The following is a 17,179-nucleotide window of genomic DNA, read 5'->3' as shown; positions in this document are numbered from 1 at the left end:
TTACATTTAGTACCTATTACTCGTATCCTAATACTTTTGAGTACTTCCTAAGCCCTGCCTCCTGCTTAACTGTTTCTCCTTCTCATGTTGCTGTATATATATCAATGTAAAGTATTTGTACTTCAGGAAATGATTCAGGTAAAGCTGGACATTGGCTCCTTGGTACCAAGTAAAATATGACGGAGATCTCCGACTGTGTCTGTGTCTATCTTATTCCAATGTGTGATCTGAGCCTAAGGTGTTTGTAAAATGATAAAGCAATCTATCAACGTGTGGAGCTATAAACCCTGAAAAAGCCTCTGTGAGTCAATTCAACACCAGACGTTCACTTGTGAGTTTTCATGACAAATTCATTCAGAAGCATAGTATTTGTAGTCTGTTGTAAATGTGTTCCAAATTCAAAAGTACATGATGCACATAAATTCACAGTCAAATATTTGACAAGTCAAACAAAAATTTAATGTGGAAGTGTAGCAGAAAAAAACTAAACATTGGCTCTACTTTGCTACACTGTAATACAATCAGAATGTCTAGATATCCTATTTCCAGTGCAAAACACAATTTGTATATGGGTTCCTTTAAACTCCATAACATTTTAAGATGATTGACAATAAAGGAGAAAATAAGCATAAATTACAGACTGTACACACATTGAGGTCTCATCTACCATTATTGCCATTATTATTTCCATATCAGAGAGAAACCACACACTGGAGCTCTGGGGATGAAGTCGAAAGCCCACCATATTTCTCAATCTCAAAATCATCTCCAATAATCATGCATTCTTTATATGATTGTAGCTAATCTAGGCACATCTGGTGGTGCATCCCCCTCCCTCCATTACACAGGCATACTCACAGATATCAGGGCCAACGAGGGATGTAACGATTCACTCAACTCACGATTCGATACACAATACTGGGTTAATGAGAACATCTTTATTTACATTTCTTCTCACAAATCATCACTGAAAAACATGATTTCAATTTCTTTTTCCCAATCAAAAACTAGAAAATCTTATCTTTTCTATATCAAATTAAAGAATGGTTCAGGATATCCTTAACGTAGACTCCCATCGTGCATTTCATGGTGCATCGTTACATCCCTAGGGTTAACTCACATTAACCACTCATGCCCTATTTTCAAATATTTTGAAAAATTATAAAAAAACAAACAAATTATAGGCGAACATGTTTGCATGTAAAGACATGCCCAACATAGGGACGCCATGGTTAAGAGATCACACTTCTTCATGTGATTGTATTGGTCCCAGTAGAACTCAGATCTCTCCATCTCCACAGGCAATTGGATTAGTGCGTGTTTATAGTGTGCTGTCAGGTCAAGCAGGGTTCGATTTGCTGGGTGGGGTGGGAGGTGAGGGCAATCCATGCCTCTGCTTTTGATATCAACCCCCCCCCCCCCCCCCCCCCCCCGTAATCATTATCATGGCTGTGGTATGTTTTATCCCTGATTCTGGGCAGAATGAATTAAATACATGCATTTTCTTTTGGGAAAGGTAGACTGTGTGACATGTTTGATATTTCTGTTTGAAAATATCACAATTTAATTACAAAATATATGTTAACCACATTAACCCTGGCATCCTTATTTTAGGCAAATTTGTCTACGATTATTTTATCAAAAAATAGCGGATCTACAAGCTCACAAAAACTCTCAACAATAGATCGGCTATTTGTCATACGAAGAAGTATAGGGCTTAAGTGGTTTAGACAATGTCCCCCAGCCTAATTTTGTTTTCTTACAAATCGAACCCTGGCTATCATGTCAAGTATTTCATTCAGGGGCTGGTGATGGCCGTGAGTCAGTTCATTTAAGCACAGGCGTCGTCCACTGTCAACTCTGCTCACATTCGTCACTCTGTTCTGTGCCGTCGCTCGCCAAGCGCATTGAGCTCAACTGCTCCTCAAAGTTCAAAAACTTGTGGTTGCATTCCTTCTCCAGCACTGTCTTCCAAAGTTTTACTAGAAGAGGAATAAAATATTAAAATGATGTTGTTTCAAAAAAAAAAAAAAAACGGTGTGCGGGTCATTTTATTGTAAAACATGACATTCTTTTTTTATTTGACAATTCCAAGTATTTGATGTTAAGGGTACCAACAGTGAAAACTAAGCATTCTTCAAAAAAACTAACAATTTTGCTGTTATTTTGAATTCAACCGACTGTAAAATCAAAGGTTTACTTTAATATGACTTGTCGAGGCACTCTTATTTTAAAGGTCGACCAGACGTCAAACTCTTACTGTCCTACTGAACTTTCTAAGCTTTCCAATGGCCACTGGAAAGCATTGACCGTTTAATAAACAAACATCAGTACTGCCGTTTTGAATACAGAACCGACCTAAAACGTAATGCTTTTCATAGGGACTTTGGTTTGGTAAGCTGCTTGCTGCGTTACAGTCTTAGACGGCGCCTAGTAATTCATTATAAATGAGAGGTGAGCGAGTAGGACCCGTGAAACTGCACCCGTGCCAGAGTCGTTTACTTTTAGTTCAAACTTTAGGGAAAATAGGAATTGAATGAGCTGAACTTGAAACAAGATAATAAACTCACTCAGAGCGTGATGTTTTTTTCGTGAGTGGCTGGCTTTATCTGTACATGCAGGGCAAGCATGATCTTGTATGTTTATATGTAGATAATAACGATATGATAATGATCATTCAGGCCGTGTGAAGGCTGGGTTGGTGTCACGTACATGATGGAAAAGACAACTGCATTATGAAATTAGTCTCTCGGTCTGAGAGAAACACAGCACATTATCGCGGAATTCATCATTGCCTTCATTAACCAACCTCAGGAAATGAGGAATGCCCAGGTAGATAATCTATATCTAGGTGTTTATTAGCGGTTTATGACAGAGAGGGAAACAAATAACAAAACAGCCCTTATGACTCAATACTTTGTGTTAAATGTCTTTCTCCCCCTGCACCCACAGCTTTATGTCATCTCATCTACACTCCTACCCAAATAAAGGCCTACAAAATATCCAAATGAATAAAAGGATGAAATACTGAGGGTGTTTTCAAATCCATGTTCAGACCAACAAAGGGGCTGACGTGAGCAGTGACTTACTGTACTCTGGTTCTTCGGATGGGTCAGGATCAGTGGCTGCTGTGTCATGAGGTTCTCCAGGGTTCTCTTCCTCCTGGCCTGCCAACTCCAGGTTCTCCACCATCACCTCATAGGCCCTTCTGGCCTCTGACGACAGCTCAATCATCTTGTGGTAAAAGTCCTGTTCAGACAGTTGACGTTTGTGTGGTCACTTAATGCAAGCATCGTAGATCAACGTTTAACGAATGTAATTAAGACTAGAGCAGGGGCATATGACTTGAACAAAGATTTTCTAAAGCGGACGGTCATTTGCTTAACGTTTTAGAACATGTTCAAATTCTTTTGACATTTTAGCCTATAATGGCATGACCACAATTGGGAGGGACACAAAGTTAAATGTGTCATCATGTTATGAAAACTCTTGTTTGTCATAAAATGAAAAAAAGAAAAAAAGATGTTAAAAAACCTGCTTCTCGATGATTTGTTAATGGTTCTAAATGGTTCCAATTCTGAACAGATTGGTTGCAATATCGTCTATAAGTTAAGGATTGCAGCTTTACACACATTTCACAAAAAGACATGGCCCTGACCTGTGCGCCATCATAGTTGAAGATGCCCACCAGGCTGACAGGCACAGCCTTGTTGACACAGCGGCCCAGGGCCTTTCTGGACAGAGCAAAGACGAACGGCACGCCCTGCTCCCGGCACGTGTTAATGATGTTGTGGAGGGCCTCGTCCAGACCGCCTGCAACAAACAACAAACATGCTCATGTCATGTAGAACATCAATATCATCGCTATTTCCAACTTTTTAAGAAATAGCGAAAATAGCCGACCTACACGCTCACATCGCATCGTAACTCGTTGTGAGCTTATAGGCCGGCTATTTTTGCTACCTTTGCATGACACTCTTGTACAACAAAGAAGTGCATTAATTTACAAAAAAAACATACAGTTGAAATATGGAGATATCAAAAACATTACCCAATAAATGTTCTCTATTTAAATTCACAAAACAACACTTGTCAATACACAAACATTGCTCTGTAAAAACAACACTTGTCAATACACAAACATTGCTCTGTGAATGTACTGTATACCATTTGATGTTCAGTTATGCCTGCTGATCCCAGATGACTGAGGTCAATATCAGTTAGCTTGCAAATCATTTAGGCAAACACGAACTTAATTCAACTTTCCACATCTTGGCACCCAGTAAAGAATCTACGGAGACGTACTACTGACAGCATGATGACCACAGCTTGTGAGGGCGTACCTTTGGACTGACTGCGTTCACAGTTTGGCGAGATGACGACACACTTGACCTTCCTGAGTTTGAGGTGTTTGAGGACCTCTCGGAGGCCCATCACCAGCCGTCTCTTCATGCGGGCCTTCATGGGGTCCTTCTGGTACAGCCTGTCCTGGAACCGAACCAGCTCCTTCAGCAGGGTCGTCACACACTCGTCCACGTCTTTGCTTAGCACCTGGCTACAGTAACTGAAAAATAAAAAAAGGGAAGAAAAGGACAGGGTCTAATAAAGCTGTGGCTTCATTTGGATCTCTGCCAGTCTATGACACCAATACTACGATGTCAGTACCATCACGTCAGGTGTCTCCATATTCGGGCAAATTTCAGCCCGATCCGACCACAAAAAATATAAAATATGATCTAGAATGAAATTATTGTTTTGTTGAAAATTAGGATATGTCCATTAAACCATATTTAACTTATAATACACAGTGATGAAACGAGAATATTTATGTGTAGTACTTCTGCTTCCACTTTCCTAACATTCTGTGTGGTTCAATACCATGTGATTGGCATGTCTGAAATGAAACATACTATTGTGTATGCACTCAATGTTGAACAACAGTATACAAACTAGCATGTGATTTTGGATGCAGCCTTACTCTCTGAACTTCCTGCTGTGGATTTTGGGTGCATTTTGGAGGACAGGCGGTGGTGGTGCCTGGGTCTGAGTGTTTGTTTGCTCTCCTCCACCCTCCTCCTCCACCTCCACCTCCTCCTCCTCCTCCTCCTCCTCTCCCTCTATCGGTTCCTCTGTTTGATTGCTCTCAGGATGACCCTCTGGCTCATCTTCTGGCCCCATAGGAGGACTGCTGATCTCATCTGAATTTGCATAGGCAAACACAAACAAACACTTATCAAAGGTTTGTCGTTATCTGTAAATGGCAAAACAGCTGGTTACTGTGTATGCATCAGTGTCTTGCTCAAGATCACTTGGACACGCAACCAGTAGGAACCGGGGATCAAACCGGGAACCTTTCGATTCCTAACCTCGCATCACCAGTCTTTCCACCTCGGAGGAAAGAAATAGCTTCCGGCTTCCGTTTTTTTGCAGCTTCCGGTTCTGCAGAGCCGCTTTGTTTTGGTTTCCCAATTTAAATGCTGAATCGATTACAAAAGGTAGACTAGTCTAAATAGTCTCCGGAAGTACACTTACATTTACATTTATTTTGTATTTTAAAAATAAGCGAAACAACGCCGCATCAAGAATTTTATTAGGTAGGCCCTAAAATTACAATGCTCTTGATCGCGGCCGGGGTTATTTGGGGTGAGGCATAGGGTTGCTTACGCTCCCGACCGGATCACACACCTGAAAAAGGTATTGATCCCAGGCTATTCGATTCCCAGACAGCCGCTCTATTTAAAGTCTTTTGAAAATGTTTGCCTGTAATGACATGCCCAAAATAGGGACGTCAGGTTGAAAGTGGTTAAGTGTTGCTAGGGCTGACCAGTATCACTGGGGTCACATTGCCCCTCTGTTGCAGTATGGTCGGCAGGTCTGGGTTCCTCTTGTCCAGGAGGCAGGCCTCTTTCCTCCAGCAAGCGGTTCTGTTTCCTCTCCTCTCTCTCTTTCAGAATGACCTGACAAACATGAAGCCATAAACAGCCAACATCAGGGTGCGGATTCAGGACTGATTGGCACTGCTGCGTCTATTGACATAGCATTTATAAAGTGCCAGTAATTTGTTGACCAGGGTCCCCCAGGGGTCTGTTCTTTCCGCTCCCTTTTTTCCCCTCTACATAAAATCTCTTTGCCGAAACTAATTGGAGAAGCAGCGATCAGTTTTTACGCACACATCTGGAACAAACTCTCAGAAAACTGCAGGCCGGCTACGAATCTTAGACCTTTCAGTTTGTTCATAATTTCCTCTGCACTGTAATTTTATTCTTGTGTGTTTTATTTTTACTTTTTTTTATTGTCCTTTATAATGTTTACTTTGCACTCTCTTAATACCTTTACCTATTTTCGCAGAATGTTTGCCTATTATGACATAAGAAAAGAATAGAATAGAGACACTCTACACTAAATCTCTTCTCCCCAGAATAAGGATGCTAGGGTTAAGTGAATGGACTCACCCTTTTAAGGGGGGTGGGTTTCTTGGCTTTGGGCACCTCTCTCTGCTTGCCCTTCTTCACCATGGGGCTGGTGGAGTCCAGAGGGTTGTGGGCGATCTTATCCTGCTGCCAGGGAAGCTTCTTCTGCACGGCCGCTGGCTTGTGGCACACAGCAGGCATGGCACCACCCACTGCAAAGACAACGGGAAGTCAAAGACGTGCTCTGAGCTTCGGATTAGGGCTTTAACTATCCATTATATTTCTTATCGATTACTTTTTCCATTAATCGAATAATTGTTCTGCAGCTCTAGAAACCTGTACTGAAATCATGTGACTGTAAACCTGGCATTAGGATGAAAAAAATCACACCCTGTGTGAAGTGAGTGGTGCCTTTGAAGAGCCCCGTATTGACCCCCGTATTGATGTTGTCATCAATGTTTGTGGACAGACATAGAAAACAGACTAGAAAAGAGCACAAGTCTCCGCCAGCAGACCCGTGCTATTTCAACCAAAGGAAATCACTTACCCTATCTTTAACCATAGTTTTCTAGAAATGTTCTGATTCTTAGATTAGAACATCTAAGGATTAGAACATGTTAGCTTGGCTAACATGTTCAATCAGCCAAGCTAACATGTCCAATGTTAGCTTGGCTGATGGCACTGATGTCACTTCGAAACATGTAAACAATGTTTCGAAGTGATACACCTATTTATAGGGCTCTATTTCGTCATGCGTCTCGCTAGCCAATCAAAGCACACCCTTTCAACATATTGTCACGTGTCACGTGATGCTTGACCAATGTTAGCTTGGTGGACACACGGACATACATACATACATACATACGGACACACGGACAAAGCCAGATATAGGAGTGGTTGCCTTCGGCACCACTCAAAAACAGGGTTAGGAGATAGGAGGACATGTGTGACAGAGAGAGTTGGACAATATATTCATATAGTGATGTGGGACTAGATATCATTGGAGATTTTGTGATATGGCTTAAATGTTGTCTCTTCCTGGTTTTAATCACAATTAGACATTTTAGACTTAAAAATAATTAGTCAACATCTTAAAATAGCAAAAAAATAGCTCACAATGAGCTTATAGATCTGTTATTTTAGCTACCATTGAAAAATGGTGAAAAAAATAAAATTTATAGTATCGCCACAATATCGATATAGAGTTATTTGGTAAAAAAAAGAATCTTGATATTTGATTATGCTCATATTGCCCAGCCCTAGAGGGAGTGGGGTCTTCTTACCTGAGAGTGTGACTGGCTTGGCCTCCTGCTTGGTTTTGTGAGACTGCTGTTTCTTCTCTAGGACCGTCAACATGTTGCCAATGTCCAGCTGGACAGGAGCCTTGCTCTTCTTCCCACTGACCTTCTCAGCTTTCTGGAGATCACAGGTCAGCACCAACATGGTTAAAACCTCGATTCTTAATTGCAACTGTACTTGGGACGTTTCTTTCCATCTACACCAATGTGTGACGAGCTTGTAGATCTATTATTTATTGTTTTATGATTATTATAAAAAATACGCTTTTTATTGTTCCCCCAAAATCGATTATTTATATTAAACTCAATTAACTGTTGCACCCCTAAAGCCTAGTACAAACCACAGATTTGTCTACAAACGTGACAGGTGGGAATCAAGAGAAAAACAAAAACAAACCTGTGCTTTCTTTGTGGCATCTGTGGGCAGAGTTATTCCTACAGTGGCTTTGTCTCTGTGTTGGTGGTCACCCAGCTGAGGTTGAACACCTTCTCTTTGGCTTGGCTGTACAAAAACACATTAATGTCATTTTAAAGACAACGGATACGTCAACGGATCTGTCGATAGGGCTGTCGCGATCGTGAAAATGATCAAATATGACATTTATGTCAATTTCATCCAACTGTTTTGAAGATAAAAGGAAACTAATTCTAGCGATTATCCAAAAAATAATTGATTGATCAGACAATATGTACGATAAGTAAAAAATTATGACAGGCCTATCATTAAAGCATAAGGTTTGCGTGTGAAGTGAATGGCTGCTCCATACCTCATTGCATAGCTTTGTTGTATTGCTGCTGGCTAAGCATCTTTTGGCAACAGCCAAACCTGGAAACTCCTCTTCATCCTGGGAACAGAAGGCCTCGATTCAAAACTGACCGGCATGCCCATATTTAGTTGACCGAGTCCCCCAGGGCTACAGAATGGACTAGATCCTCTAGTATTTCCCTCTACACCAAATCTCTTAGCCGAACTAAAAGCTCAAAAGGCATCACATTGTGAGCTTGTAGATCGGCCCCAGAATATGGGTTCAAGTGGTTAAAATGTATAAAGTATCTAAGTGATACTTTATGGTTAAAACAAACCCTGCTATAGAGTGTTTGTTCATCAACAGGGGTCTCCCCGTCTCTCCAGATCTTTAATAAAACTGAAAATACATTGCCAATTTCATCCAATCAGGAGAAAGTACCCATTTATCAGCTTCAATTTCATTGTGTTCCAGTTCTAATTTGGTCGGCTAATTTCTTTGTGTCATCACTTCCAATTTCACTTGTTCATCCTGCATCATGTATGAGTTCTCTCTTTTGGATAAAATTTGTATCACAGCCTTTAACCACTTGAACCCCAGAATCCATATTCTGGGGGGAACATTAGCCAAAAGATCTACAAGACGCATTGTGAGCTTGTAGATCGGCTATTTTTTGGCGAAGAAATGTGGTGTAGAGAGAAAGAACGGTCCAAGTACAGTTGCAACTTAGATTCGTTTCACTAAGAATAGAGGGTTTTAAGTGGTTAAAATCTACTCTCATGTGAAACACTACCATAGTAAAAGGTGCATTAAAGTGACCTCAAACTTGGGAGGCTCCTGCTGAGCCACGGCCTCCTCTGGATCCACCTCTCCGTCTTCCCCTCCGCTCTTGCCTTTCTTCTTCTTCTTCCTCCGCTGCTTCCTCTTCTCCGAAACGCCTTCTTCCTGCGTCGCGTCCTTCTGACAAGTGAAGAGTGTGAAGAGTCTTTTCAAGTCATTTGAAATCTACAGAGTGACTGTAGAACAGTGATTCTCAACCGCTTTATGAGTGCACTAAAGGGAACCAAAAAAAGCCCTGTAAGGGTGACATCATTGGTAGGCAGGTTTGAATATTTCAAACAATATTTTGTATTCATGCAAGAACAATGGCTTCCGGGAGGAGAAAGGCTGTAGTTTTTATTAGCTTGGAATCCCCCATAGATGTCATTAGAGTAGGGTTTCTGAACAGCCCACAAACCTCCTCTGAGACACAGAGCAAGTAGATGTTTTTTGGGGGGGAAATAAAATAATTGACATGTACATTAGTTGAACAGGACTTTACCCATTAAGACTGGGAACGCATCAGTGTCATTTTCTTTGGCCATTCCAAAAATAGCATACCTATATACTGTACAAGCCCATAGCGCGGCACTATGAGCTTGTAGATCAGCTATTTTCTTTTAAATCTGAACATTTTTGCAAATCTTTGAATACATATTCTGTAAATGCCCTCTAAATCCTAACCTTCCAAAAAAAAAAAAAAAAAACGATGTTGCTATATCAGTGGTTCTCAAACTTTTTCATGTCAAGGACCCCCAAAATAATATGTATTTGGCCGTGGACCCCCATCTCAAAATATTTTGTTCCAGGGACCCCCAGAAGCAAATATTTGGGTAAAAAATGTTTGCTTTAAAAATAAATATATTCAAAGATTTTCGGTGCCGCGCTATGAGCTTGTATATCTGCTATTTTTTGAATAGCCGAAGTATAAAAGAATGTTTTAAGTGGTTACACACAGATCCGTTCCCGGTCTGAATGGGTTAAACCACACCATGGGACATGTGGACAGGGACTTTAAGAACTTAAAGGTGCACCTTGGTGGTGCTGCCGCTGACGGTCCTCTCTTTAGGCGCAGGTGCTTTCGGGGGCTGAGAGGCGACGTTGGCCCAGGAGGTAACTACTGGCCCCGAGCCATCGGTGGGACTCTGAGCTCCGGTCTGACCTGTTCACATCAACCCCAAAGGTTAGTTTCAGGAATTCATCTAAATCTGCCAGTCACGATATTTCTAACGCAGGTCTACTGAAAGGAATACAGTATATTGAAATGGAGAGAGGCAATATATTTTTTCTCCCCAGTTATTGAAAGGCAGCTTTGTAACACTGATAACTGTTGCAGTGTTTTGCGTTGCTTAGACTCTTAAGACAAAAATGAAAGCTAGATAGATAAATTCTTAATAGCTAACTGACATGCCAAAAATAATGTTAATCATTTCATAAAAAATACTATAGTCACAAGTCCTAAACCCTTTGCCTTATTTGGTCGATGACTGGATATTTTTCTTTTCAGCGACTGTTTTGCAGTTAGTGAAATGTGCAACATTTGTATCAAATTTGTGGAGGTTGATTTCATTCTCTACAGAATGTGATTATGATGAATACTAAATGGAGAATGATAATGACATTATCCAACAGTCATAAATAGCACAGAGATGGCAGAAGTTGGATCCTACCTGCAGGGACAGCAGATGAAGCAGGCTTAGCATCACTGGCACTTTGATGGGGTTCTTGCTTTGCTGGCGGTCCAGTTCTAGTGAGCAGTGTCTATGCATGGGGAGTGCAAAGTGTTATGAGTCGCACACTACTTTACTCCAACTGATATACAACGGTCTGGCCAACATATCGGCAATTATTTTACTTTTTTGACGGCAAAATATCATCAATTATGCAGCCGATATGTCCCGATTTTTAAGCACTTTAAATATGCTCTCCCTATTTTGGGCACGTCATAAGGTGAACATTTTAAAAGAAAATGTATAAAATAGCAGATCTCACAACACGTTGCGATGCAATGTGTTGTAAGCTTGTAGGTCGCAAATTTGAATATGTTTTTAAATTGATTACAAAATGGTGCAGTTTTTGACAAAATATAGATCAAAACGTCGGTAATCTGTGGTCTAGGACTCTCCAAAAATCTAGCATTGGTCACGTAAGGCTCTATGCTTTACCTCACTTCAACAGCAAATGCATGCCCAGAAAACCTACCTTGTTCGTGGATACTGGCTTTCGAATTTCAGGGCTCGGGGACTGAGGAGTTTGGCCCCAGCACTCTTTCTGTTGAACAGGAACGAATGGACTGCCAGGTCCTGCCCTCATCCTCAACTCAGGGAAATCAGCCATCCTCACCTCAAATGCCGCCGATTCCGTCTGTGCCGATTTGGGTCGGTCGACAGAGTTTGGGGCAGATCTGGTGTCTCTCAAACCTTTACAGAAATAGTAACATTTATGGCCAATGGCATTATCTTATAGGGATGGGTATTGGCAACAATCTCACGATACGATACGTATCACGATACTTGGGTCACGATACGATTATATTGCGATACGTATCACGATACTTGGGTCGTATCACGATATTGCGATATATTGCGATATATTGCGATATATTGCGATATATTGCGAAATATTGCGATATATTGCGATATATTGCGATATATACATATATCACAACTACATATTGTTTATATATACACACTACATATTGGGTAGCTGCAGATCTGTGATAGGTTCTTTGAATGTTTTTCATAAAACCTGTATCTGAAAAAGCAAAAAAAAAAAGATTTTTTTTTTTTTTTTTTTTTTCAAAAAATAATCGCGATATCGATACTGGAGTATCGATACAGTATCGCGAAATAAAATATCGCGATATATCGTGATATCGATAATATTGCCCATCCCTATTATCTTATGGGATGCCAATGAGAATGCAAATGAGGGCGTCCCTATTTTGGATATGTCATTATATTGTTTTCATCAATCAATTTTGAAAATAGATCTACAAGCTCAAGAAGCTTGCACAAACAAGATGTCCAACGCGTACATGGTCAAATTTGTGACAATCATACAGTATCCTGTGTAAAGCATATGGATAAATAAAGAACTGATATAGATAGAGATAGATATGTGTGTGTGTGTGTGTGTGTGTGTGTGTGTGTGTGTGTGTGTGTGTGTGTGTGTGTGTGTGTGTGTGTGTGTGTGTGTGTGTGTGTGTGTGTGTGTGTGTGTGTGTGTTGTGTATATATATATATTTTTTTGTGTGTTATGTAATATGTACCTCTTCTCGACACATCCAGCGCTTTCTTGCCATGCCTTCTCTCCTGAGAGGAAGAGTCGCTGTTGTATTTTGCGGTCTGTGGACAAAGATGAAATTCTACCTTATTAATCTGATTACTACGGTCTGGCTTCAACACTGTTCTTTCCACTAAACAGGCCAAAAGTTTGCTCACCTTTGACTGTGGCTCTCGTATGGACCTGTTCTCTTTGGATGGGTAAGCACTGGCATCTGCCGTCCCTCTGACACGGCGGCTGTTGCTATAGCCATGTTTGCTTGGGTGGTCTCCTCCGCTACCCTGCTGCACTCCATCAGTGGCTGATGACCTCTGCCTTGGGTTAGCAAACGCCTCATTCCTAGACATAGGAGAGGCCAGATGTTTACACTAGGACTGTAACTATCCATTATTTTATTATTTTATTAAATGATTGTTGTAATCATTTAAATCAATGAGTTTGATTAACTGTTGCACCCCTAGATGTTTACAACAAGAACCATGACTGTGACCAACGTGGATTCAAACCTGGGTCGTCCGTATGAGCAACCAAACATCTACCACTCTGCCCATCTTGGTAAAGGAGATATTAGGCTTCTGGGCATCAGGCAGGGCTACTCTGTTACATGAGGTAAAAGCACTGGTTGATTTATCGTTCATTACGGATCCCCATTAGTCCTCACCGCAATCAAATTAAAAACATAACACAATGGAATTCCACCATTAGATTGTGGCGCAGGGGTAAAGCTCCTGCCCACCACTGCGGAGACTAGGGTTTCGAAACCTCTGTGGTGCCTCCGGCTTGGCCAGGCAGCTCCAATGAACGCAATTGGCTGTGTTTGAGCGTGGGAAGACGGGCAGGGAGTCCGATCTCTCTGCTGCTGTGCTAGTGACTCCTACAGGTTGGAGTGGGCGCCTGTTTGGCAGGGGGAGGAAGAGGGTTTCATAATGTGTACACGTTACGTCCTCTCGTGAAACTGTACAGTGTGACCGATGCTCATCAGCACCCTCCCACATGACCGACTGTAGGGATCAGCCGTGACAAGGGCCTACACATGTCACATGATGGCGGGAAAACACTGGGAATTGTCATAAAAAAAAGGGGGAAAAGGGAAAAGTACGCAGGTCTGCAAAACGAAGATGAATTACGAGCAGGTTAGGATTAGGAGCAGCCATAGCTGAATGGGTAGAGTAACAGAAGATGCCAGGTTTGCGTCCCGGCCCTGGCCGTGTGTCCCTGAGCAAAACACTTAAAGGGATAGTTCACCCCCAAAATGACTTTTTTTCCTATGACTGGCAGCGGTTCCGGTAGGAGACACACAGAGTCTCCTTTGTGTCTCCTACCGGAAATATTGGCTTAGGAATGTGACAAAAAACTAAAAAATATCCATGAATTCAAGTCTCCATGGGGTGATTAATCCATAGAAAAAGTCATTTTGAGGGTGAACTATCCCTTTAACCCCTAACTGCTCCCCCTCCACGAGCACTCATAACCATCTGAGTGGCTTTTAACTGGGTGAAGCCGAGAGTCCCGAGACTGAATTTCCCCTGCAGGACCAACAAAGGTCTCCCTCTTCTCTGAATATAATGTGAGTGTGACTGTGCACTACAGACAGTTTGAGGAACGTTGTGAATATTTTCCTACATACCGTCTTGAACACTCCTCAGAGAGATAGGGGTTTGGCAGTCTCATAAGGGGCGGTGACGATGACGATGATGAAGCAGCTGTGGCCAGCTCCCCCCTTGTAGCTGGTCCCATTACATCATCTGGCCTGTGGAATCTAGGGAAGAAGGGCTGGACAGCGGGTGACAGCTTGCTCTCCTGAAAAGGACAGCAATGAATTGTCATGGTTCACAATAACCTCTATGCACAGCAGCCATACTATCACTTCCTTCACAGGTGTTACCAATGATACTAATGAAGGCTCTGTTCCATTTAGTGTCACGATTATTGTGGAAATAATTGCGATTAACGATATTATCACGATAATCAAAATATGTTTAAACCTTAAAATGCCAATTTTGTTAGCCAGCATCCCTATTTTGAACCCCCAGCATCCCTATTCTGGGGAGAACGTTCGCCAAAAATAGCCGATCTACAAGCTCTGCGAGCTTATAGATCTGCTATTTTTGGCTAATCGATTTGTGTTGTGTATAAGAGCGTACCAAATGCGCCTTTTACAGGTCTGTTTTATCTAGTACAGAGGGTTTAAGTGGAAGTACTGAATTCGCAGTTCAACAAAAGCTAATTCATCTTAGTGGATGACGGAGGACAATTTCACAATACATTTAAATCTACACGGTCTGATTATTGTGAGCGTTTTTTTAACTTGATAAACGATAATAACGATTATCGTCTCATCCCTAGCACATACACATACCCAGGGAAATCTGTGTTTATTTATGCATTTGTAACTGTGAGAGGGTACAAATGTGGTAAAAAACAAAAGGTGGTAATGTTTGTACCCTCTCTCAGAGTTAAATCAACACTCAGGATTTGATTGTGTAGGGCAGTGGTTCTCAAACCTTTTCATGTCAAGGTCCCCCAAATTTACACTTATTAGCCCGCGGACCCCCATTTCAAAAGATATGCCAGGGACCCCCATAAGAGAAGATTTTTACTGCTCTAGCAGTGATTCTCAACCATTTTAATTTCAAGGACCCCCAGTGTGACATGCATCAGGCTACGGACCCCCATTTAATGGCATTTATCTCTGGGACCCCAATTTATATTGTACAATCAATGTTAATTTAACTCTGAGAGTACATTTGTACACTCTCAGAGTTGCAGACCCATAAGGGTCCACTTGTTTCCTAAGTAACTATCCATCATTTAGCTGGGGACCGCCTGGAACTCCCTCAAGGACCCCTGGCCTCCCCAGACCCCACTTTGAGAACCAACAGTGTAGGGCAGGGGTCTTCAACCAGAGAGAGATGAAGCAGGGACCCCCAACTACATTGTATCCAATTGTGTTGCAGATTAAACTTTTTCATCAATTTCATAGATGGCTTCGTTGACTATCATCAGCGTTGTGTAAATCATTTTTTTTGTTTTGTTATTTCAGACATTTAACCACTTAAACCCAACACTGAGTAAACTTGACCGTTGGCCCCTGTACTTGGTCTGCTCCTTTTTCCTTCTACACCAAACATCTGCTGAAAATAGCAGATCTACAAGCTCACGTCTCCTCGCAGGACAGGGCGTTGTGAGCTTGTAGATCTGCTATCTCTGGCTGAAGTTCTCCTCAGAATAGGCTCTATGCACAGCAGCCATATTGGACAGAAATTGGGCCTCTGCCTTGCTTCCTTCACAGGTGTTACCAATGACACTAATGAAGGCTCTGTTCCATTTAGTGTAGCACAGTAGTTCTCAAACTTTTTAATTTCAAGGACCCCTATAGCTCTGCGAGTGTACAAATGGAACCAAATGGACCTGAGGGTCCATTTGGTTCCATTTGTACACTCTCAAAGTTACACCCCCTCAAGGAACCATGAGGGTCCCTGGACCACACTTTGAGACCCACTAGTGTTTCCAGTGAGCCAACATGACAATATCAGCCCCCTGACTGTTTGACCAGAATGGAACAGAGCCTTCATTCGTATCATTGGTAACACCTGTGAAGGAAGTAAGGAAGAGGCCCAATTTCTTTCCAATATGGCTGCTGTTCATAGAGCCTATTGGGATGCTAGGGTTCAACTGGTTAATGTAAAAAAAAAAAAGGACGCCCCTTGGGGTCACGGACCCCCTGTTGAGGACCCCTGGTGTAGGGGGAAAGTTCAGACTGTAAATTAGTGAACAGCTAGGTGGTCTTGATTGACAGCTAGCTTATGAATATAGGTTTAATATAGGCAACTAGGCTAGCATGTTAACGTTTAGAATGTGGCTAATTAACAGGCTACAACAAAAACTAACACTCTAGTTAGCGTGCTAGCATTAGCTCACCTTGTCCATCTGTAGGCTTTGGATCATACAGTCATAATAATCAGTTGCTTCTTTACTTGTGTCATTGTTTAAATTGCTAACGATAGCTTATATCTGTGTCGGTTCATTTGCTAACGATGCTAAGCTACCTGTAGATAGATAAGCTTTAGCTAAACTCGCGTCACCAGGAGGAGGAGGGTTAGTGCAGTATATGTGGAAAGTGTCTGGTTTCTATGTACTGTTCGAGGCTCATATCCGGTCTTGAGCCCGCCTACCGTATCCGGTCATTTTCACTAGCGAGCGCACGGACCGTTTTCGTATCCGCTCCAGACCGGACGTGTAAACTACAGAGCGACTAGATCCCGTTCAGTAACGTGAACCTTATCAAACGCTTCTGCTAGGGCAGAGTCCAGTTCCCATAGCCCTGATGGACGCTCGCTCTGTCATTGGCTGGCCAAGACGACTGATGACGCGCTACGAGTTGATCAAAAATCGACTTTTAAAAAACATGTTAGCAAGCGATATAAACCAAAGAGTTAGATATAAACGTATGAGCTAATTTACAGTTCATGGTGGATTATATGATGTATATATCTCCAAAGACCTTCAGATCGTCTGTTCAGGCTATGGGATCTTAATTAGCTGTATTATGTATGCGGCTTGTTGCCATCTATTGACAGCGCCACTGTGTGGTGTAACAGCGCAACTACCTTTAAACAAA

At 41.8% G+C, this 17,179-nt stretch overlaps 1 protein-coding gene across 1 annotated transcript; it reads right to left on the bottom strand.

Moving 5' to 3' along the window:
* Positions 1 to 329: 329 nt before the first annotated feature.
* On the bottom strand, positions 330 to 16,633 carry LOC311043968 (selenocysteine insertion sequence-binding protein 2-like). Its single transcript, XM_084055391.1, has 19 exons — positions 16,480 to 16,633; positions 14,186 to 14,358; positions 12,717 to 12,897; positions 12,545 to 12,620; positions 11,476 to 11,693; positions 10,944 to 11,034; positions 10,308 to 10,435; positions 9,274 to 9,414; positions 8,476 to 8,553; positions 8,106 to 8,210; positions 7,694 to 7,826; positions 6,453 to 6,622; positions 5,825 to 5,957; positions 5,101 to 5,198; positions 4,979 to 5,070; positions 4,344 to 4,564; positions 3,659 to 3,813; positions 3,090 to 3,249; positions 330 to 1,982 (listed from the first exon to the last, which is right to left on the bottom strand). Exons 1-19 carry the CDS (start codon positions 16,504 to 16,506, stop codon positions 1,855 to 1,857), a joined length of 2,508 nt encoding a protein of 835 aa, XP_083911517.1. The 5' UTR covers positions 16,507 to 16,633; the 3' UTR covers positions 330 to 1,854.
* Positions 16,634 to 17,179: the final 546 nt, after the last annotated feature.

Source organism: Gymnoscopelus microlampas (assembly GCF_963454915.1).
Source record: "Gymnoscopelus microlampas genome assembly, chromosome: 4".
NCBI classification, from domain to species: domain Eukaryota; kingdom Metazoa; phylum Chordata; class Actinopteri; order Myctophiformes; family Myctophidae; genus Gymnoscopelus; species Gymnoscopelus microlampas.
The sequence above is the reverse complement of the archived record's forward strand: the minus strand, read 5'-3'. Positions and strand labels throughout refer to the sequence as shown.